The sequence below is a fragment of the Vombatus ursinus genome, unplaced genomic scaffold (assembly GCF_900497805.2).
Source record: "Vombatus ursinus unplaced genomic scaffold, bare-nosed wombat genome assembly UNPS02014811.1, whole genome shotgun sequence".
NCBI classification, from domain to species: Eukaryota; Metazoa; Chordata; class Mammalia; order Diprotodontia; family Vombatidae; genus Vombatus; species Vombatus ursinus.
The window spans coordinates 8,127,501-8,150,441 of NW_020954589.1; the positions used below are offsets into that span (position 1 = coordinate 8,127,501).

The 22,941-nt window shown below is 39.4% G+C and overlaps 1 protein-coding gene across 4 annotated transcripts; it reads right to left on the minus strand.

Annotated features, from left to right (window-relative positions):
- Window positions 1-979: 979 nt before the first annotated feature.
- On the minus strand, window positions 980-22,082 carry LOC114053280 (BOLA class I histocompatibility antigen, alpha chain BL3-7-like). 4 transcript variants are annotated; one of them, XM_027876202.1, is made up of 8 exons: window positions 22,001-22,082; window positions 21,536-21,805; window positions 21,009-21,287; window positions 20,403-20,678; window positions 20,133-20,240; window positions 19,621-19,653; window positions 19,401-19,445; window positions 980-1,053 (listed from the first exon to the last, which is right to left on the minus strand). In XM_027876202.1, exons 1-8 carry the CDS (start codon window positions 22,062-22,064, stop codon window positions 1,025-1,027), a joined length of 1,104 nt encoding a protein of 367 aa, XP_027732003.1. In that variant the 5' UTR covers window positions 22,065-22,082; the 3' UTR covers window positions 980-1,024. The 4 variants fall into 4 exon arrangements, with proteins under 4 accessions (XP_027732003.1, XP_027732006.1, XP_027732004.1 ...); XM_027876203.1 differs by lacking the exon at window positions 980-1,053 and adding an exon at window positions 18,811-19,199; XM_027876205.1 differs by lacking the exon at window positions 19,621-19,653.
- Between the last annotated feature and the right edge of the window lie 859 nt (window positions 22,083-22,941).

A 22,941-nucleotide genomic window follows, 5' to 3' on the forward strand; every position in this document is an offset into this window, starting at 1 on the left:
AATAAATAAAAATTACCACAAAAAAAAGCTTATACAAGTGTTGAAAACTAAAAATAAATAAATTAATTTCAAAAAAAGAAATGGAATAATTACTAAATATTGGCTTGATTTGCCCCAGTGACCTTTAGCCACCAAGTTGAGAGCAGGCAACTACCTGTGAATTATATATAGCTGCTACAAACCCTAACTCCACTTCACCCAAGTAAAGATATACCCATGAAACAATAGTGAGCAATCTCAACTAAGAGATCTGGCTTAACAAAATTAAATATCACTGCAACAGTAACATATCAACATTAAGGGAACAGGAAGCTTTGAGTTTAAATCTCCAACTGAAAGGAAGAGGGTGGAGAGGGAAGTGAAAGTAGAACAGGAAAAGACTCATCCACTGCCCAGATGGTTTGGCCAGCAATTCATTAACACTTTGTCTTGCCTCCCAGTCCAGTCCCTACTATTGACTCTGCCAGCAGTGAATGGAGACAAGTAAGGCTAGGATGCACATATCATCAGGCTACTATGGCTGCTGTCACTGCTCCTACTTTGCCCATGCTTTCCACCATCTCAGTTGCTATTGCTGCTACTGCTACTGAGATACCACCTTCCATTAGGAAAAGCAAAACAAAACAAAACTTATTAACAGTTCTTTCTATCCAAAAGTGGAAAGGGTTTTCTTGGGAAGTAATGAATTACTCCTCACTAGAGGTCTTCAAATCTGGATCACCAGCTGTTGGATATTATGTAAAAGGCACTCATATTCATGTAAGGCAGTGCCCTCTTTCAAATTTAACAATTTTATTTGTGGAAATGGGTAGAAACATGGAGAGTTCTGAGTGAGCTTCTGAGAAAGTAGTCCTTCAGAGAAAAAAACCTAGAAAGAATTAAGACTTGAAAGAAAGAAACTCTGAGAGAGAAAAAAAAGACTTACTGAAGACAAACATAGTGGAATTGTCTTGTTGCCCATCCAATGATTTACTTATGAATATTATGCGTATTTTGAGGTTGATATCTGGGAAATGTTTGATAACTAGTGATGAGATGATGGGTCCTGGACTCCTGAAAGGAAAAGATCATGTCTTTGAATGCAGCCCAGTCCCTGAACTTTCACATACACAACCCAGTCCCTGAACTTTCACACACAACCCAGTCCGTGGCATTTCACCTGAGGCATCTGGCCTAACTCAACCCACCTAGATACTCAATAATCCTTTTAACTGCCCTTTCACTGTGGCTCTTGACCACTTAACTCCTTTCATTATCAGCACCTGGCCCACCTCAGGCTATTTGCCACTCCTTAATCCCATCCAGATTTTATCACTGTCTTTTCTTGTATGTAAGTACCAGTCTTACCCCATCAAATTGCTCAGATTCACTTAGAATCTAACCCACTTCTATTCCCATCACAAATAAAACTCATTACTTTGACTGAAAGAAGGCTTGAGTGGTTGAATTTTTTGGAGGCAGACCTCATGTACCCTTGCATTTTGGGGTTCCCAGCACCCCAAACCACAACTTAGTACTTTTGATCGGTATGGGACTAGTAGTAAATCTAACAGAAAAGGAATTTTGATTTCCCACCCTAAGGTAGAAATGAGTAGCTTTACACAAGGAGATACCACTTTGAGGCAAGAGAAAGACAGGAGTAGAGGAAGAAGGGAGAAGAAGAAAAAGCACAAGAGAAAGATAACAAAGTGAGAAACAAAAGAAAACAAGACAGAATGTGTGGAGATTGCCCCCTGCTGCTTGAAAGGAGCTAACTCCTGCCTGACCACATGGCTAGTGACTCAGAAAAGGATGACCACATGGCTAGTGACTCAGAAAAGTAGACAAAAAAAGAACAGAGAGTTTAGAGCTTGCATTCTCCAACCTCTTTCTGCTGGTGACCTAAAAGAGGAAAACAGGTTTTGCATGTGTTGCTGGGAGCTGAGTTGTTTGGAAAAAAACTTCACTGCTAGGAGCTTAGGAGCTACTTGACAGAGCTGCCTAGGAAAAGATGAGGTTTTTCTGGATTTCTCTTTTACTACCACCTGTGGTTTGAATAAATCAAAGCCCCTCAGAGGTTTCTCTGCCTTGTTCTTTCCTGCCACTTATAGTTTTAAAGGTGGGAGCTCCTCAGAGCCCATTCAAGAGAGTAGTCTGGAATACCTTTAGAGATCTTAGGCTTAGGAAAACTGCATTTTTTTTTTTTGGTGGGGAAAAGCATAATATTTCCTGAGACTCCAACCCAGGAGTTTTTTGAGTGAAATAGCCAGTGGGGAAGTGGCCTGCCCAGGAGATGAACTGTGATGCACACTATTTCCAAAGGAGATGAAGGATATCAGGGGCTAAAGCCTACAGTTGTAAGTTGCCCCAGGAATGTGAGTTTTTATTAATATGCCTCCTTGATAGTTTTCTGTAATTTTGTGCCTACTCTTTCCCATAGGCATTGTAGAAATTGGTGGAAGAGTATGACTTAGGTTTATGAGTGGAATGTTATGTTGTAATTGTTCTCTCTCTCTCTCTTCATTTGATTTAGTATGTTTTTCATGATTAAAAGTTAACTGTCATTTTGGTTGATTTGTTTAAATGGGGAAAAACATAGGTAAGGAATGGGAAAAAAAAGCATTTATTTAGTGATTACTATGTTCTAGGTAGTATACTAAAGTACTTGATAAATAAATACAAGTAAAAGAAAGTCTTAACCCTCAAGGAGTTTACATTCTAATAGGTGAAAACACAGAAAAACACTGAAGAACAAGGGAAGATGATATGGTTTTGAAGTCCAGAAGCCAGGAACAGGGTCAAAAGAAGAAAGGGCAGCCTGAACTCCTCCACAAAATGGGGTCCCCAGCAGGAACTCATCAATAAGAGAAAGGAATGGGTCTTACAGAGGAATATTTCAAGTAGAGAAAGTCACAGGGATAATTGAATGTTCCAAGGTGAGGAGTTGCTAAAGGAAATTCCAGGATAAGATAGCTGTAGAGGCATGGTTTTGAAGGCCAGAAAGCAGGAACAGGGCTTAGGAAGATGAGAGCTCAGGGGCTTCACTTATACATAGTAGATATAAAGTTTCACCATATTCCAGTTACCCTATACTCTACAAGTATGATGTAGCTGTGTGTCTTTCCTTTCTGGGGAACCACTCTAACCTGCCAGTATCCCTGCCAGTATAGGTACAGGTGAGATAAGTGGGCCAATCCGAGCTCAGAGAGAGAGTCTAGAGAGAAGAAGGGTCAAGCATAATGCTATGCCCATGCTACACTGTCGGATCACCTGAGATTTATTGGGATGTCATTTGCATTGCCAGGAACTCCCTGGAGAGATTCTCTGTATGAGATTTCTTCTTAGATACCTTAGATTTTTAGGGATCCACTTGAGGAGGAAAGACCCAGTATTTTTTTTTTTAGAAATGCAAGCAGGATCACCAGGAAAAGCCTCCTGCAGAAGTTGATATTTGAGTTGAGACTTGAAAGAAGCAAGAAAAAGTAAGAGGAGAAAGTGAGGAAAAGACAGCCTTCCAGACATGAGGAATAGCCAGTGAAAAGGCATGGAAATGGGAGATGAGATATCATGCTCAAGCAATAGAAAGCAGGCTGGTGTCACTGAATCATGTGCATGGAGGGGAGTGAAGTGTAAGAAGACTGGAAAGAGAGGGAGGATCTAGGTTATGAGGAGCTTTCAATGCCAGAGTACTTTCTATTTGACCCTAAGAGGGAGTCATTGGAGTTCATTAAATGGGGGAGGGGATGGACAGATACACACTATAGGAAAATCAATTTGGCAGCTTAATAAAGGATGGATTAGAGTAGTGAGAGACTTGAGGCAATGAGACTTCAAATAGAAGGCTACTGCAACAGTCCAGTCAGGAGATAAGAAGATCCTGAACTAGGGTGATGGCTGCATGGCTGGAAAGGAGGAGGAGGAGGAGGAGGAGGAGGAAGAGGAGGAGAAAGAGATAGATAGAGAGAAATATATTAAAGATGCTTTAAGGTAGAAACAAGATTTTACATCTTGTATGTGATACGTGAGGTGAATGAGATTGAAGAGTAGAAGGTGACATCAATGTTTTGAGCCTGGGCAACTGGAAGGATGATAATTCCTTAATGGTAATAAAGAAATTTGGACAATGGAAGGGTTTAGGGACTAGAACAGATAATGAGTTCTCTTTTGTACCTATTGCATTTAAGATGCCTATGGGACATCCAATATGAGATGTACGAAAGGCACTTTTTGATTTGAGACTGTAGCTTGAGAGAGAGTAGGGCTAGAGTCATTTGCATAAAAATATTAATTGAACCCAGGGAGCTAATAAGATCACAAAGTGAATTAGTATGGGAGGAAAGAGTAGAAGGCCTTCCACAGAGATGTGGGGGAGATCCGCAGTTAATGAGTATGACATAGAAAAAGAAGCAACAAAGGAAACTGAGAAGGATCATTCAGCCAAGTAGGAAGAAAACTAGAAGTAAGCAGTGTTGTGAAAATCTAGAGGGGTGAGAGTAATTAAAAGAAGGTGATCAATCCAAAGAGATCATAAAAATGGGAAAAGGACTCACGTGCACAAAAATATTTATAGCAGCTCTTTTTTGTAGTGGCCAAGACTTGGAAACTGAGGGGATGCCTATCAACTAGGGAATGGCAGAACAAGTTGTGGTATATAAATGTAATGGAATACTATTTTTCTATAAGAAAAGATGAGCAGGCAGACTTCAGAAAAATGTGGAAAGACTTGTATGGACTGATGCTGAGTGAAGTGAGCAAACCAGGAAAACACTGTACATAGTAATAGCAACATTGTGTGATGACCAGCATTGATAGACTTAATTCGCCTCAGCAATGCAATGAACTAAGACAATTCCAAAAGACTCATGATTGAAAATGCTATCCATAACCAGACAAAGAACTATGGAGTCTGAATGCAGGTCGAAGCACACTATTTTCTCTCTCTTTTTTTCCTGTTTTTTTTTTCTCTCTCATGGTTTTTTCCTTTGGTTCTAATTGTTCTTTACAACATGACTAATGTGGAAATATGTTTATTTTGATTGTATATGTATAGCCTATATCAGATTACATGCCATCTTGGTTGGGGGGAAGAAGGGGAGAAAATGTAAAACTCAAAATCTTATAAAAGTTAATGTTGAAACTAAAACTAACTAAAAAATAAACATTTTAAAATATTTTTTAAAAGGTGATCAATAGTATCAAATGCTGCCAATCTGCTGTGGTGATTGCAAAAGCTGATTGGAGGAAAAGTGTTGCTGCTGGGTGATAATTGAAGGAAGAAGAATATTCTGCTTAACAGAACTGACTGAAGAAAGAAGATTCATCTGCCTTGCCATTTACTACCATCTCTGGTTTGAAAAGGAGGGAATTTCTTAGGGCGTGCATGAACAAGAAGTCAAATAACAACATAAAATGATATGTACAAGTATATACATGCAAAATAAAGAGAGGATATAGAAGGTCAGAGAAGGGAAAGATCAATATGAAAAAGAAAACTTTAACAGATAGGGCGAGGTTTGTACTAGCCCTTAAAAATGGGTCAAATTTAGATAAATAAGGAATAATGAAGTTGCCAAGTATGAAAAGTCGCTGAGTGCAGATATTGTGTCTAATCCTACTTTTTATCTGCTTAGAGTTCAAATATTGTTATTTGATTCAGTATTATGCTGGGAAGCAGTAAGAAAACTAGATAGATAGATTTTTAAATTAATATTTAATAATTTACTATTTAAATTACGATAATATTTTAAAGAGAAGCAATACATTAACAATGCAAAGAGTACTGAGTTTAGAGTAAAGATAATTACCTATCTCACAGGGCCGAGGGAAAAGTGCTTTTTACATCATAAAAACTAACATGCAAACACGAACTCTTATTATCATTGGTGGAAAATGGCAAACATTCCTCACTAGCCTAAGTCTTATCAATCACTCCTCACTTTCCACGCAGCACTTGCTGCCCGCATCTCCCAAAATCTTGTCACCATCATCACCTAGACTTTGTACCATTGCTCCCTTATCTGATTTAAAAAAGTGTCACAGAAGGTAGGAGAAAGTTAAGTAGCTACCTAGAGACACTGGGGGCCATAAGAGCATCAGACAGAAATGTGAATACTAAGAAAAGCAGAAAAGAGTAACTTGGCCTAGAAAAATGTTTGTGTATAACTTAGCTCTTGCTACTATTTTCATTTCCATGATGCCAAAAGCCAAGGGATAAAAAATAACAGAAAAGGAAAATCCAAGCTGGGCAGAAACATGAATTGCAGCATGGGTGCTGTGTGTTGTGCATATTAATTCAAAGTGGTAAAATCTCAAACACTGCTGCAATTAAAGTGGTCTGGGATTTTTCCCTTCCTGCCTGTCCATCTGTATAGCCTTTATCTGTGCCACTTTGGCCCAGACCCAGAGGAGAATGTCCTGTATGTGTGTGCCTAATAAAGGACGTATATTGGTCTGAAGTCAAGGGAATAAGAATCAAGGAAGTGACCAGAGCTGGTCAAATCTTGGCAAGCACAAATTGGGGATGAAACCTGGCCCCATATTCTTCTGGTCCCATAGTCTTATGTCTAATACTGTGCTTCTGGGAATTTCCCTAGCCACACTTCAGAAAATTCTTCCCCAAGGAAGTAAATACTTCCCCTTGCATGAGGTGTAGAAACATCTACCTCCACATAAGTGACTCAAAGTCTTTAAAATGCCATTTTACTAAGAAACAAAAGTAAGCATAACAAAGTAAACAGACACAGAAAAAAGAATGGCTTACTTAAAAGATGGATGGAGCTATAACTGTTTTATTCATTCCTTACAGAGAGAAATACTTTTGTGCAAGTATCCAGAATGCAGCACAAAAAGGCAGTGATAAACAAAGCACAGGAAGAGATAAACAGAAGAAACAAGGAGCTCCCACATTCCCCCCACTCCCACCCACCCCGTACTCCCAGAGTGGGGCATAGTTTAGAAGCCCATTTTAGTCTTCAACTAGCCCAGCCTCTGAGATGTGGACAGAGCATGAGGGAGATAATGAGGATGCTTCACCGAATTTCCTTTACAATTTAAGATGAGGAAGGGAGGAGTTATGATGAGAAGTAAGAGATATTTCTGAACATAATTCATATGAACATAATTCACCCTCTGGGTTTGGACATACATCAAAGCTCCGTCCTGTACCCCTTCTCTCTTTAAACATTCTCTCAGTGATGTCAGCAGTTCCATAAGTTTAATCTGTTTCCTCTCTATATAAATGACTACCATAGGTATATGTCCAGCCCTAGTCATTGTTCTGAGCCCCAGACTGCTATCTGCTTACTGTATGAATTAGATAACTGACAGGTTTCTTAAATTCAACGTTACAAAAAAAATTGCCCTCAAATTACCCATCACCACCTCCACCCCCAAACCATGTGGTAAGGTGGGAGGAGCATTTCATATAGAGTCACAGGACCTGGATTCACATCTCACCTCTGATGCTACTTGTGTGAATTTAGGCTAAGTGTCCTTCCTGAGTCTGTCTCTTCCTCTATAAAATGATAAGAATAAACGAGATGTCATCTGAAATCACTTTCAGTTCTAGAACATCTATCCAATGCTCCTATGATATTTTGAACTTTCTCATTTCTTTCAAGAACATCCTTTCAGGTTTATACACACTAAGTTGTCCTCAACTTCTCACCCATAGACATTCCATATGTCCAATGATCATTTTTGCTTTCCATTTTTATAACTGTCCCTTTCTGCACACATAGCAACCACTTATTTCAAGCCCTCATCACTCCTACCTGCACTATTGCAATAACCTCCTAATTGATCTCCCGGCCCAAGGACTCTTCTCTCTCCAATCCATTATCCACTCAGCTGCCAAAGTGATTTTTCTAGAGCACCTGTGAACCCTCTACTCAGTAAACTATAATGGTTCACTATCACCTCTGAGATCAAATAGGACTCCTCTGTGTTGCATTGAAAATCCTTCGATTTGGCTCCAAATTACCCTCATTATACATTTATTATACAGCCATTATATATGTTATATATATATATTATATATTTATACATATTATACCTATGCATATTACACAAACATATGCATTATACATTTATTATATATCCATTATATATATGCATTACACACATGCATGCATTATATATTATTTTCCTTCAGTTATTCTACAGTCCATACAAACTGGCCTAATTTTTATTTCTCACACATAACTCTACCTCTCACATCACTGTACTTTTGCACTAGTTGTCCCCCATACCTAAAAAGCACCCCTTGCTCACTTAAGATCTACCACCTTTTACATGAAATTTTTTTTAATTGTCCAGTTGCTAGTGCTTTTCTTCTCAGCTTCTCCAGTACTTTAGGAAAATGTGACAAAGGAGTGACAGCACTTATACCCCCATCTACCCTCTTTCCAATAGGATCCTTAGATATGCATATGATTATTGATCTTGACATCCTCCTCATACTTAGAGCAGGCAATAGTTCATTCTTGTCCTTTGATGATTGTTCCATGTCTTGAATATTACACATAGTCTTCTGTTTGAGCTAATAGTAACTCAGAAGGGGGAACATCCTGGTGTTCTTGACCTCCATCCTTCTCTAGGATGCTTTCTTTCTGTTGGTCTTTGAAATCTTCTTTCTCGACTTGATGTGATTTGTATAGCAACTCCAGTTTTGTTAGATCTTCTTAGATTTGTTGGGTCTTCAAACCCTTTGTCGTAAGCCTCCCAGGGAAACAACTATGTTGATGCCATTGAAATTGTATCTCCAGTGTATGGAACGAAATTGTCTCTGCATAACTAACTTCATAAGGCTTCTTTACTGCATTGGCATAGGGATATTCTCATCCAACAACAAACAAACAAACAAACAAAACAACAACAACAACAACAAAAAACCTCAATGAACACCTGCAGCAACCACATTCCTATCACGAAGCCCTGCTATGACTACACTTTTTGTCACTAGGCAAACTTGCCTCATTGTTGCTGTTACATTTCACTGCCTTCTTCTTTGTCTAGCCACAACTATATATCAAAGCTTAGCCTGGCTACTTTGCATCTCCTCAGACTTACAGGACAACCTGGATCATGCCTAACTTCTGTCCTCCAACAGAATAAAGAAGTCCTTTTGCTTATAACCTCTGTGAGCTCTTTGGCACTTGAATTTGTTTTATTTTATTTTTCAGAGTTACCAGTTCATGTATAACCTCTGTGAGCTCTTTGGTATTTTCAGGGTTAACAGCAGGTGGTGGAATAACCCTGTGTGTGAGACCTAAGAAACTGCTGAGTGCACTCTGTCATTTGATCAAGGAAATAACTGAGGATTAGACAAGTGACACCAACCAGGTAGGAAGTGGCGTAAGCTAGTCTGTACCTCCTCTGACTCCAGAACCAGGGTTGTTCCCATGGGGCCATACTTCAAGGACACAAAAGTAAACCCAAAGTTATGTCAAGAAGTAAGGAACATTAACCAGTGTGTGAGTACAGCAGCATGGCAGGACAGGATTTGGAGAAGACATATAGTACCTGAACTGTCCTTGGAAAGAAGCCAGAGAGTTCAGGCAGTAGAAATGGAAGGGGAATGTATCTCATATCTGGGCAAAAACTTGAGTGAGGACAAGAAGGCAAAAGGGAGAAAACATGTACTAGAGGAGACCCTAGCACACATGTCTGGTTTCCCTCCTCCAACAGCCCAAAGGGGGCTCTTCGGTATTTTCATAGTTAACAATTGATGTATAACCTCTGTGGCTCTTTGGTAATTTATTGTCAGAGTTGATATTCCCTATGTGGAAGAGGCTGAGGAGTTCACTTCTGGGATAGTCATGATGGCATATAATGGCAGTGATTTGGAGGGACTTTGGAACATGTATAGACATTCTGTTACTGGTCCCAGTCTGCTAATAATATACTGAATAGGAGCCTCTTTGATTGGCTCCAGTTGCAGAACTGGAATTGGGGATATTTTCTTTTTTTCTTTTTTTTATTTTTAGGCACTTGGGGTTAAATGACTTGCCCAGGGTCACACAGCTGGTAAGTGTCAAGTGTTTGGTCAGAGGCCGGATTTGACTCAGGTCCTCCTGACTTCAGGGCCAGTGCTCTATCCACTGCGCCACCTAGCTGCTTCCTGGAACTGGGGATATTTTCAAAAGACCTTATTTGGCCTTGACCCCTTTCTCTTGGTTAGAGCTCTTCCATTGGCTTTATTCCTTCCCTGATGGCATTCAGTAAGAAAGAAGGATGTAAGTGGAGAGGCTTTGGGTTTCTTTCCCTCTGAGGCTGACATGTGACTTTCTGATTACTGGCCTCAGTTCTTCATCTGCCTTGGTGATTGTTCTTTTACATTTTTCAGTGAAAGATGTTGGAGGTTATGACCTTATAAGTTTCCAAAGGTCAGGAGAGCAAGCTGTTCAGGAATCTGGGAACCTGGGAGCCCATGTCAGGTTTTGTCCTGACATTGTCCACTAATTGATGTACCTGGGATGGAAGGAAAACATTTGGGACCCAGACCAGTAGGAACTGAAATGAAGACTCATCTGGCAGTGATGCTGCATTTAGATGTAAATTTGGTGGGACCAATATTATATAGAAACTGTGTTAAGTCTGAGCTCACTCTCCCCACAGAATGAGGAAGTATCAGGAGAGAGTGAGCTCCAAATGTGTTGGGGAGAAATTATTTGTACTTTTGTCCTTGTTATATCTTCCAATAACTATTTATTTGTATAAAGCTAATTGGTGCTAACTGATTGAGTAGAACTAGGGCTCTAGTCACTGGTAAGTGATGGGGGGGAGTATCCTGAATGGAGGAGGGTTTGAGCTAATGCCACTCAAGAAGAAACATGCCAGTCCATTGGGGATATCACTAGCACCCTGATCAGTAGAAGATGTAATAGTTTGACTCCGGAATAGTGAATCCAGAGCAGTACTTGCTACATTTTATTTACATTTGACCAACTTGAAAAGGGTATAGTTAAAGAGGAAAATTAGTTTGAGAAAGATATTTCTAAAAGAGTTAAATGCCCTAAATTTAAACTGCACTTTTGTTTTACTTTGCTGTAGAATTTTGTGTTTTCTTCATACTCACTATAACCTGTAAATGAAAACTTGAGTCAGAGGGGATTCTGATCAGGAAGGAAAATTCTGGAATTTGAACCTCTCTCAAAGCAGACATACTTAAATTGTAATAATGAATTGTCTATGACAGAGTGTAACTTAAAATTAAAGAGTTTTTCCTTTACACTTATATTGTGGTGGTGATTATAATCATAGGTCACAGGCTCTAGGCTATGCACTAAAGACATCTCTCTGGAGCAATGGAGTGACTAACTGATGCTATACCCCAGCAGATACTTAGCGTGTTAGGAACTTAAAGAACAGATACCTGATTTCAGAGGGTTAAGGAGAGAGTGGATAGTATAGAGGGGTAAATCTGGAGTGTAGACAACTTTTCAAAGTTTAGCACTGAATCAGAGGAAAGAACTGAGATAAAAAGGGACTTAAGAAAGCTATGATCAGGATGACCCTTTGACAATCTAATGAGCCACTCTTTCCACTGATCCACCACTCTATTTCTTAGCCAATATCAAGTAGTTTTTGATGATTGCTTCTTCATAATACAATTTAAGATCTGGTATGGTTAGGCCACCTTCCCTAGCATTTCTTTTCATTAATCCCCTTGATATTCTGGACCTTTTGTTATTCCAGATGAATTTTGTTATTATTTTTTCTAGCTCTATAAAATACTTTTTGTTAGTTTGGTATGGCACTGAATAATAAAATTAATTTAGGTAGAATTGTCATTTTTATTATATTAGTTGAGCCTACCCATGAGCAACTGATGTTTTTCTAATTATTTAGATCTGACTTTGTGTGAAAAGTGTTTTGGGTTTGTTTTGGCAGATAGGCTCCCAAATATTTTAAAATGTCTATAGTAACTTTAAATGGAATTTCTTTTTCTATCTTTTGTTGTTGGGCTTTGTTAGTAATAAATAGAAATGCTGGTGACTTATGTGGGTTTATTTTATATCCTGCCACTTTGCTAAAATTATTAATTATTTTGAGTAGTTTTTTAATTGATTCTCTAAGTATATCATCATATCATCTGCAAAGAGTGCTAGCCTTGTTCCTTCCTTGCCTATTCTAATTCCTTCAATTTCTTTTTCTTCTCTTATTGCTAAAGCTAATGTTTCCAGTACCATATTGAACAACAGTGGTTATAATGAATATCCTTGTTTCCCCTTCATACATATTGGAAATGCTTCTAGCTTATCCCCATTACTTGTAATGCTTGCTGAAAGTTTTAGGTAGATGCTACTTATCATTTTAAGGAAGCCTCCATTGATTGCTCTGGTGTTTTCAATAGGAATGGGAGTTGTATTTTGTTAAAAGGTTTTTCTTCATCTATTGAGATAATGCTATGGTTTCTATTAGTTTTGTTGTCAATATGGTTAATTATGCTGATAGTGTTCCTAATATTGAGTTAACCCTGTATTCCTGGTATAAATCCTGCCTGGTCATAGTGTATTATTCTCATGATAAGTTGCTGTAATCTTTTTGCTAATATCTTATTTAAAATTTTTGCATCTCTATTCATTAGGGAAATTTGTCTATAATTTTCTTTCTCTGTTTTCACTCTTACTGGTTTAGGTGTCAGTACCGTATTTGTATCATAAAAAGAATTTGGTAAGAATCCTTCTTTGCCTATTTTCCCAAATAGTCCAAATAACATTGGAATTAATTGTTCTTTAAATGTTTGATAGAATTCCCTTGCAAATACATCTGGCCTGGAGATATTTTTCCTAGGGATTTCATTGATGGCTTGTTTAATTTCTTTTTCAGAGATGGGGTTATTTAAGTATTTTACTTCCTTTTCTGTTAATCTGGGCAATTTATGTTTTTGTAAATATTTATCCATTTCACTAAGATTCTCAAATTTATTGGCATACAGTTGGGCAAAATAGTTCCTAATTATTGTTTTAATTTCCTCTTCATTGGTGCTGAATTTGTTCTTTTCATTTTTGATACTGGTAATTTGGTTTTCTTCTTTCTTTTTTAAAATCAACTTCATGAAAGGTTTGTCTATTCTATTGCTTTTTTTCATAAAACCAGCTCTTAGTTTTATTTGTTAGTTCAATAGTTTTCTTAATTTCAATATGGTTTACAGTATTTCTAATTTGGCATTTTATTGGAGATTTTTAATTTGTTTTTTTTTCTAGCTTTTTTAGCTGCATGCCCAATTCATTGATCTCCTCTTTCTCTATTTTATTCATGTAAGCATATAGAGATATAAAACTTCCCCTAAGAACTGCTTTTGCTGCATCCTATAAGTTTCAGTATGTTGTCTCATTGTTGTCATTCTCTTGAATGAAGTTATTGAGTGATTCTATGATTTGTTGTTTGACCTACTCATTCTTTAGGATTAAATTATTTAGTTTCCAATTAATTTTTAGTCTATCTTTCTATGGCCTTTCATTATCTATAATTTTTATTGGATCATGATCTGAAAAGGAAACATTTAATATTTCTGCCTTTCTGTATTGGATTGTGAGGTTTTATGCCCTAATATATGGTCAATTTTTGTATAGGTGCCATGTACCCCCAAGAAAAATGTATATTCTTTTCTGTCCCCATTCAATTTTCTCCAGAAGTCTACCATGTCTAACTTTTTAAAAATTCTATTCACCTCCTTAACTTCTTTCTTGTTTATTTTGTGGTTAGATTTATCTAGTTCAGAGAGGGGGAGGTTGAGGTCCCCCACTAGTATAGTTTTGCTTTCTATTTCTTCCTGTAACTCTCTTAACTTCTCCTCTTTTGTCTTCAATAGACTTCATTATCTATGGTACCTTTTAGTAGGATGTAGTTTCCTTCCTTATCTCTTTTAATTAGATCTATTTTTGCTTTTGCTTTGTCTGAGATTAGGATTGCTACTCCTGCTTTTTTTTTACTTTAGCTGAAGCATAATATAGTCTACTCCAGCCTTTTACCTTTACCCTGTTTATATCCTTCTGTCCCTCTGTTTCAAGTATGTTTCTTGTAAACAACATATTGTAGGATTATGGTTTTTGATCTATTCTGCTATCCACTTCCATTTTTGGGGAGATTATATCCCATTCACATTCTTAATTATAATTACTAACTGCGTCTTTCTCTCCACCCTATTTTCCCATCCATTTATGCTTTTCTTTCTCTTCCTCCCTTCCTCTCCTTACTAGAGTTTTGCTTTGGGTCACTGCCTCCTTCAATCTGTCCTCCCTGTTATCAGCCCCCTTCCTTTAATATAAGTTCTTTAAGAAGGACATTGTACAAGACCTACAATGACAATAATCTTCTTTCCCCAAGGAACACACTGCACCAAGAAATCCTCTTTCCTCTCTAGAAGGTCAAATCCCTGAATTCTTAAACTTTTGCTGAGGAGGAGGGAGAGGCAGAGGGAGACTTAGGAATTTCTGGGTTATGTCAGTTATATTTCAGATGCAGACTAACAGAGCAGATGGCATGGGGAAGAAATGACTAAATGAAAAAACAAAAATTTGAGTAGTTACTATGTACAAGACATTGTCCTCAGTCTCCCCTACCTCCTTGATTCTGACAAACAACAGATCTTTAAAGTTGTTCTGCCTTCTATTCTGCCTATTCTATGGGGCAATAGTGCTAATAATCATCCACTATCCTTCTCTATGACATTATACAAATTAATTTATAGCTTAAACTGATGATGTTCTTAATTGCCATTTCTTCTTGGCAAGAAGATTACAGTTAGTGACTAAAGCAATTTTTAGACTCTCTTATCATAACAACCATTTGACTTCCTTACAGAATTGTTACAATTGTTCTACAGATTATTCTAAAATTCTCTAGGGAACTGTTACAAACTATTTTCCATTTTTTGTGTCAATAATCAATTTACATAACTCTGATGAAGGGAGAAAAACGAGGATGAGGAGGAAGAGGAAATGTATTACAGAACAGCTGTATTGTAGGTTTAGTGATCTTGAGTATAGAATGTGAGATAATTATTCATCAGATATATTAAGCATATTTGAAAGCAAAATATTTATCCTTCAATCTGTAAGTCAGGAGGAAATCAGTAGGAAAAGGAGAAGAGTGACATAAGACTTTTATGTCAGGTTAATAATCAAGATGGATTAGGAATGTGTTAAAACAGCTCCCTTCCCAGGTGGGGTCATTCACCTATTCACTCTTGTTATGGTGTTAAACTCTTTATCATCTCTTTGGGATCAAGCCTTGAAGAGTTTTCCTTATCCCTTTGTTGCAAAAAATATGTTCTATTCTGACCAAAGGGCTATAAAGTGGCATGTACCCTATGATCCAGCAATACCACTTCTAGTGCTGTTTCCCAAAGAGACCATAAAAATGGGAAAAGGACCCACATGTACAAAAATATTTATAGCAGCTCTTTTTGTGGGGGCAAAGAATTGGAAATTGAGGGGATGTCCATCAATTGGGAAATGGCTGAACAAGTTGTGGTATATGAATGTAATGGAATGCTATTGTTATGTAAGAAATGATGAGCAGGTGGATGTCAGAAAAACCTGGAAAGACTTACCTGAACTGATGCTGAGTGAAGTGAGCAGAACCAGTAGAACACTGTGCACAGTAACAGCAACATTGTATAGTGATCTAAGACAACTCCAAGAGACTTATGATGAAAAATGCTGTCCACATCCAGAAAAAAATAACTATGGAGTCTGAATGCAGATAGAAGCACACTATTTGCTCTCTCTCTCTCTCTCTCTCTCTCTCTCTCTCTCTCTCTCTCCTTTTTCTTCTTTCTCATGGTTCTTCCCCTTGGTTCTAATTCTTCTTTACAACATGACTAATGTGAAAATATGTTTAATAGGAATGTATATGTATAGCTTATATCAGAATACATGCCATTTGGGGGTGGGAGAAGAGAAAGTTTGGAACTCAAAGTCTTATGGAAGTGCATGTTGAAAACTAAAACTAAATAAATAAATGAATTAATTAATGAATGCAATATGTTTAGCCATTGGACATTTGGCATGAAGGACAAATGAATGAAATAAAAATGTATTTATTAATTGTTTGCTGTGTATCAAGCATTATTCTAAGAGAGTTCTTATTCTTAAGCTGGCACAATTTATAGGAGGAACAGAGAGAGGGAGGGAGGAAGAAGGAGGAAAGAAGAGAGAAAGTGAGGAAGGAAGGGAAAGAAAGGAAAGAAATGAGTATTTATTAAATGGCCACTGTGTGCTAAGTACACAACAATCCAGGAAGGTAGGTCTCCATTTTACAGTTTAGGAAACTGAGGCAAACAGATGTTAACTGACTTGGTCACATAGCAAGTGTCAGAGGCCAAATATGGACTCTGTCGTCCTGACTCCAGGTGCAGCACTCTATCCTCCTTGCCATCTAATCCTAGAGTATGAAACAAATGTCACCCAACTAACTCCAGGGTGTGAGTCAACTCAGATTTTTAACTAAAAATGTTCCTCTAAAATGTTTCCACATGCAACCGGGAAATAAGAAATACAGGAAATGGGGTACAGAAATCCATCTTGCCCTACAGGAAAATTGAAGGGGAAGGGGATGGGGGGGAGAGATAGAAGGGAAGGCAGACTAGGGGAAGGGGTATTTAGAATGCATGCCATCTTGGGGTGGGGGGAGGGGCGAGATGGGGTGAAAATTTGGAACTCAAAATCTTGTGGAAGTAAATGTTGAAAATTTAAAAAAAAATAAAAATTATAAAAAAATAAAATAAAAATGTTTCTGTAGTTAATTTGCACACATGAACAATAGGGCCTAAATTTTAGTCTGCTCCCACCACAATTTAACTGGCTACTTTGAATGAATTACTAATTATAATATAAGTGGAATATAACAAATCATACAATTAAAATAATATAACTCATCCACATAGATTTCTGATCAAGTGAAAACTTGTGGGTGCACCTGAAATATGGGGAAGAACAACTCTCTAATGCCAATTCTCAGAGATACCATATCAGTCCTTGGAGGAAACAAAATACAGAAATTTAAGAAATTAAAATGTATTTCTATTTGGAAAGAAATGCTGAGGGCAGTTTAAAAAGTAGAAAGCACTTTTTTTTCTCTAACAGGATGGATCAAACAACAGAAACTTCTTTTATGCTTAGGATCCAGTAGGTCCCTCTTTGCTGATTCCAAATTTAGACCACTTGCAGAAAATTATGGAGTAAACATAAAGAAGAACTGTCAACCCTAAAACAGCCCAAAATGTGAACAAGAGGCAGTAGATAGAGTATTGGACTTGGTAGGAAGACCTGGGTTCAAATCTTACCTCCTACACTCATATAGACACATACTAGATATGTGATCCTCAGCAAGTTACTTAACCTCTTATTACCTCAGTATCCTCATCTGTAAAATGGAGGTGATAATAATAGCACCTAAGATACAATGAGACAACATTTTAAAGAACTTTGCAAACCTTAAAGCATGAATTATTATCATTAGTATTATTATTGATATCATCATCATCATCATCATCATCATCATCATCATCCCCCAAGTACTGAATCCTGTAATGGTCTATGCATGGAGGACACTGAAGTTCCTGGATTAAGGGGTAGAGCCAGAACACACATACACACACACACACACACACACACACAAGAACATGAAAACAAAATTGATATTGATGGTAGGACTACAAGTTAAAAACCTGGGATAGTGGAAAGAGGAGTAGCTCTGAAGTCAAAGGACCTGGATTTTAAACCTACCTGACATTTGCTACCTGCACAAAATTAACCTCTCTGGGCCTCAGTTACCTGTAAAATGCTAGCTAGTTAGAATTTATATGGCACTCTTGGGTTTGCAAAGCACTGACATATATTATTTCATTTGATTCTCACAACAACCCTATGAAGTAGGTGCTATTACTATACTGGTTTTACAGGTGATGAAACTGAGGCCAAGGTTGGTTAAATGATTTGCCCAGGATCATACAAGCAGTAAGAGTTTGAGCTGACACTTCTACTCAAGTTTCTCCTAAAGCCAAGTCCATTATGCCACTTGCCTGTCTCAACGAAATAAAAGGGAATGATGATATAACCTTCAACCTTCTAGCTGTAGATCACTCAAAGTTGTTGTGCAGTCATGTCCAACTCTTTGTGTCCCCATTTAGGGTTCTTTTGGCAAAGATACTGGAGCAGTTTGCCGTTTCTTTTTCAAGCTCATTTTGTAGATGAGGAAATGAAAGCAAACAGTTTTAAGTGACTTGCTTCAGGTCATACAGCTAGTAAATGTCTGAGGCCAGATTTGAACTCATGAAGATGAGTCTTCCTGACTCCAGGTCCAGCACTCTATCCCCTTTGCCACTGAAGTATTTATGACCTTATAAGGCTGTCATGGCATGCTTACAGTAACCTAGGATCTTTCTAAATTTCTAGAAAATACCAGTTATACCACATATGCAAACTAACAGAACAAACTGCATGGGGGAGAAATGACTAAATAAAAAAAAAAACAAATATGTGAGTAGTTACTATGTACAAATTGTCATCCTCTATGTTCCCCTACCTCCTTAACCCAGCCCCCACTCCCATCTGCAACCACAGACTCAGCACAGCCAACAAGACAATTATTAAAAGTCTTCAAGTCTTTAATTTCTTTTCCTTTTTGTATTGCCATAATGTGTCATGGGAAATCCCATGAGTTTGATTTAAAAGGGGGGGGAGGATTGAGGCATCAAGAAAAAATATTCAGAATGCATTTCCTTTCAGTAAGCAAACATCAAGAAAAAGAACAACAATCCTAAAGAATGAGTGGGTCAAAGAACAAATCATAGAAACAATCAATAATTTCATTAAAGTGAATGACAACAATGAGACAGCATACCAAAATTTATGGAATGCAACCAAAGCAGGACTTAGGGAAAAAATTATTTCTCTAAAGAAAAAGATCTCTAAAGAAAAAGTTGTTCGGTGTAACAACTGGGGAGAAAGGGAAAGTGTAAAATCTTTCTGCCTCCCAATCTAATTTTCTCCCTGTGAAATCTGGCAAAACAGAGAGAAAACAGGTGGATGAAGAGAAGGCAGAAAATAATAGGGTGAGGGCACCGATGCTCCCTACTATAAGGTTTGTCTGGTAGGCATATGGGCTTGATCACAGAAACCAGTATAGGGAGAGAATTGGGGGGCAGGGTAACAGAAATGAGAAAGGAAATGGAGAAATAGGTGCCTCTGGTTTGTTGTAGCTCCCTTAGGCTGAAAAAGGAAACAGATTAAGGAAAAACATGAAAAAAGTCAATTTTACCATCAAGCCACTCATTGCTTTGATCAGTCTGTCTCACCACCCCTCCAAAAATCAGGGACTCCCTTAACCCCAACCACTGACATACTCATCTTTATTGCATTTGCCACCTTTACGCTAGGCCCTCTCTAACTCTAGAATCACCAGACTCTCACCTTTTGCTGTAAGAGAGACATCTGATCCTTGGGCACTATCACTACCTGGAGAAACAGGAGAAAGATAACCTAATCAGGAATATATTGTTCAGAACAGGAGAATGGGAAAGGATGAGGAGAGGTGAAGAGAGAGGAGGGATTTTGGGTTCCCATTTCCCATGTCCCAAGGTTTAAATGAATCAGCTCCTCTCATCTATCCCCATGTTGACCTTTTACTTACTTTCAGTTGTAATATAGCTCCCTCTGTTTTCATCTAGAAGTAAAATAATGATAATGATAATAATAATAATAATAATAATAATGCAGCGGGAAAGTTCAGGAGAAGCAAGTATGTTTGAGGTTCAATTGGCGGGCCATTTACCTAGGACAAATTCCTGTAACTGTGACCCTTTAATTTGTACAGAATTATAATCCAAAAGTAAGAGAAGAGAGACATTAGGCCTGGTCACCTCTGGGCAGGCACTCAATTGTTTTGACCTAAACTGCTAGATCTATTTGTGATCTGCGTCTGAATTACCCTGCTCACTCACCCTCTTATACCGGAAATGTACCATCTGTAAAAATGGTGTTCCTTTATTAGTTTGTTCATCTATAGCCCCATGGGGGTCTTATTCTCAGTCTTAATATGAAGAATAGGAGGCTTGTTGGGTGGAATAGATACAAACCAGGATGGGAAAACCCAGAATCCCCACCATGCCTTCCGCCTACTGAGCCCCTTTCTCCTTTCCCTACCTGAAGTATTTTTCCTCCAGATCACAACCCCGACAATGACTGCAGCGAGGAGGAGAAGGAGAGCAGTGATGACCCCTGCAGAGAGTCCTACGGATGAGGACTGTGGCTCTAAAAGGAAAACGCAAAGTGAGAAACCTTGCCCCCTCTTTGGGCTGTCTCAAACACAGTCCCACTCCCCCACTCAAGAATAGCTCCAGATCCCTCTGTCATTGGGAGTGGGGAGGTGAGGACAGCCTGTCCGCCCACACAGCCCCACCTCACTGTCCTTACCCCATTTCAGGAAGAGCCTCTCAGGCAGTCCCTCATGCTGTACTCGGCAGGTGTATTTCTGTTCATTTCCAGAGAGCATCCCCACAGCTGCCCACTTCTGGAAGGTCCCATCTCCCGCAGGTCTGGTCTCAATGAGCTCCGTCTCCTGGAGCTGTTCCTCCCCATCCCTCAGCCAAGTCAGAGAGATCTCCGCAGGGTAAAAGTCCTGGGCCCGGCACCGCAGGGTCACTTTCCCGTCAGAACTTGTGTGTCTGGTCACTTGCACATAGGGCGGATCTGCGGGGCCAAGGTCAGAGGTATAGTCAGGGTCGCCTTTTGCTTGTTGTCTGAGAGGCTGATCTTCTTCCAGATAGAAAAGGATAGCCTGGACACAGGGAGAGGGCTCACAGTCCAGGCTTGGCCAGATTCCTAGGAGACCGGACCCTAAGACTGTGGCTTCAGGGGAGACAGAGAAGGGTTAGAGACCCCCGCCTCATTCAGGGAGAGGGAAGCTGAGCCCCACTTCAGACCACAGCACACGCAGGCTGGGTCCATGGCCTTTGGGTGAGGAAGCTGAATAGGTCAGGTAGGGAGGGGGTGTGGCAGGGCGGGAAGGTAGGAAGGTACCTGTCTTAAGGAGTGTCTGCTTTCCGTTCTCCAGGTATCTGTGAAGCCAGTACACGCACTCCTCCTGCATATATCCCTTCCAATATTTCGCAACGCTTTGATCTGCTTCCCACTTGAGCTTATTGTTCAGAGCCCCGGTGTTCCCCGCGATCCAACGCAGAGTCTCGGTATCCAGCGCCAGGTAGTCCTGCCCGTCGTAGGCATATTGCACGAAGCCACGGCTGAAGCTCCCGTTGGAGAATACCTCGCAGCCCGACAGTCGCTGGTATGTGTGAACCCCTGAGACCCCCAAGAAAATTCAGCATGCCCCAGAGGGCGGCGTCGCACCAAGATCACACAGCGTCTCGACCCCAAAAACCATTCCTACAGGGTCAGAAATCTTGCTCCTTTCTCTCTGAGGCCACACCCCCTCCTCTCCATGTTCTCCCCCCTCTCCCCCCTCTCCCCCATGCCACAACCCAACTCTTTGTGTAGGCGGTAACTGTACTGACCAGACAGGTAACCCACGGTCCCCTCTGGTCACTCACCTCCCTCACTGTGGTTATAGTATGAGGACACTTTCTGCAGGCACATTCGATAACGCTGCGTGGCTTCTCTGGAGATCTGCGTCTCACGCTCCCAGTAATCCGGGATCTCCTGCTTGATCCATGGCGTCCTGGGCTCCGTGCTCTGGCTCTCACGGTCGCTGTCGAAGCTCAAGACCTGCTGATCGTCCACGTAGGTTACGGAGATGAACCTTGGTTTTGCTAGCCCGGGTTGAGACATGGCGGCGTAGAAATACTTCAGGGAGTGAGAGCCTGAGCCAGAAACATAGGAGACCTTGACCAGGGCTCAGGGTGGGGACTTGGTCCCGAGAGTATCAGTGCACTCCCCTGTCCCAGTTCAGTCTCTCCTCAGTATCTGTGGCAAAGGCCTAGGTGCCATGGAGCAAATCTGTCCCAGCCCTCTGGACTTTGTCTCCAGGCAGATATTTAACCTTACGCTACACTTACCAGCCCAGGTCTCTGTAAGGACCAGGACACCCAACAAAAGTAGAGACAGCACGTAAATTTCCATGGTCAATAATCATAAAACATTGACATCGACATTATATAATAGCAGAGCCTTAATTCTAATTGGCTGCAGACAGATTTTGTCACCCAATGGCAAATGAAAATAGAAAAGTGTCATGAGTGGATGGTCAGAATAAAGACAGGCTGTAGGAAGAAAACTGGATTCTGAGGGAATCCACAGCGTTAGGATCAGTCACCACTCTCTAGTGTCCACTGACTACACCCAACTTTCTTCTAACACCCTTCACACACAGCTCCTGTGCTCTGAGCTTGAAAGAATTATCCCCTCAGTTCTTCAAACCTTTCCCCAATGTCTGCTCGTTTTTCCTACCTTCTTTCTTCCTCAGCTTGTCCCTCTGTGAATGACTTAGCTACTCTCAGCAATACAATAATCCAAAACAATTCTGCAGGATTTAGGATGAAAAAATGCTGTATATCTCTAGAGAAAGAGATGGAATCTGAATGCGATTGAAGCATAATTTTTCTTTACTTCCTGTATTTTTCTTGTTTTTTTCTTTTGTTTTCTTTCATAACATGACTAACATGAAAATATGTTTTGCATATTTGCACATGTATAATCTATATCTAATTACTTGCCTTCTCAATGAGAGGGGGAGGGAAGGCAGGGAGGGAGAGATTTTGGAACTCAAAAATTTTAAAAATAAATGTTAAAAATTGTTTTTACCTGTAATGGGGGAAAATAATTTTTTTTCTTAACTGTAAAATGGGGATAATAACAGCACCTACCTCAAAGGTTTGTTGTGAGGATCAAATGAAATAATATTAGTAAAGTGCTTAGCACAATGCTTACCACAAAGTAGGTGCTATATAAATGCTTATTCTCTTCCCTTCCCTATTCACCCCAAGCAATGGTCCTATCC

Excerpts from the sequence above, each read along its gene's own strand:
- LOC114053280 (XM_027876202.1), bottom strand. The coding sequence starts at position 22,064 with ATGGAAATTTACGTGCTGTCTCTACTTTTGTTGGGTGTCCTGGTCCTT. Across the intron at positions 21,288-21,535 it reads CTATAACCACAGTGAGGGAG|GGGTTCACACATACCAGCGA; the intron begins GTGAGTGACCAG and ends TGGGGGTCTCAG. Across the intron at positions 20,679-21,008 it reads GCAGACACTCCTTAAGACAG|ATCCGCCCTATGTGCAAGTG; the intron begins GTACCTTCCTAC and ends TTGGCCCCGCAG.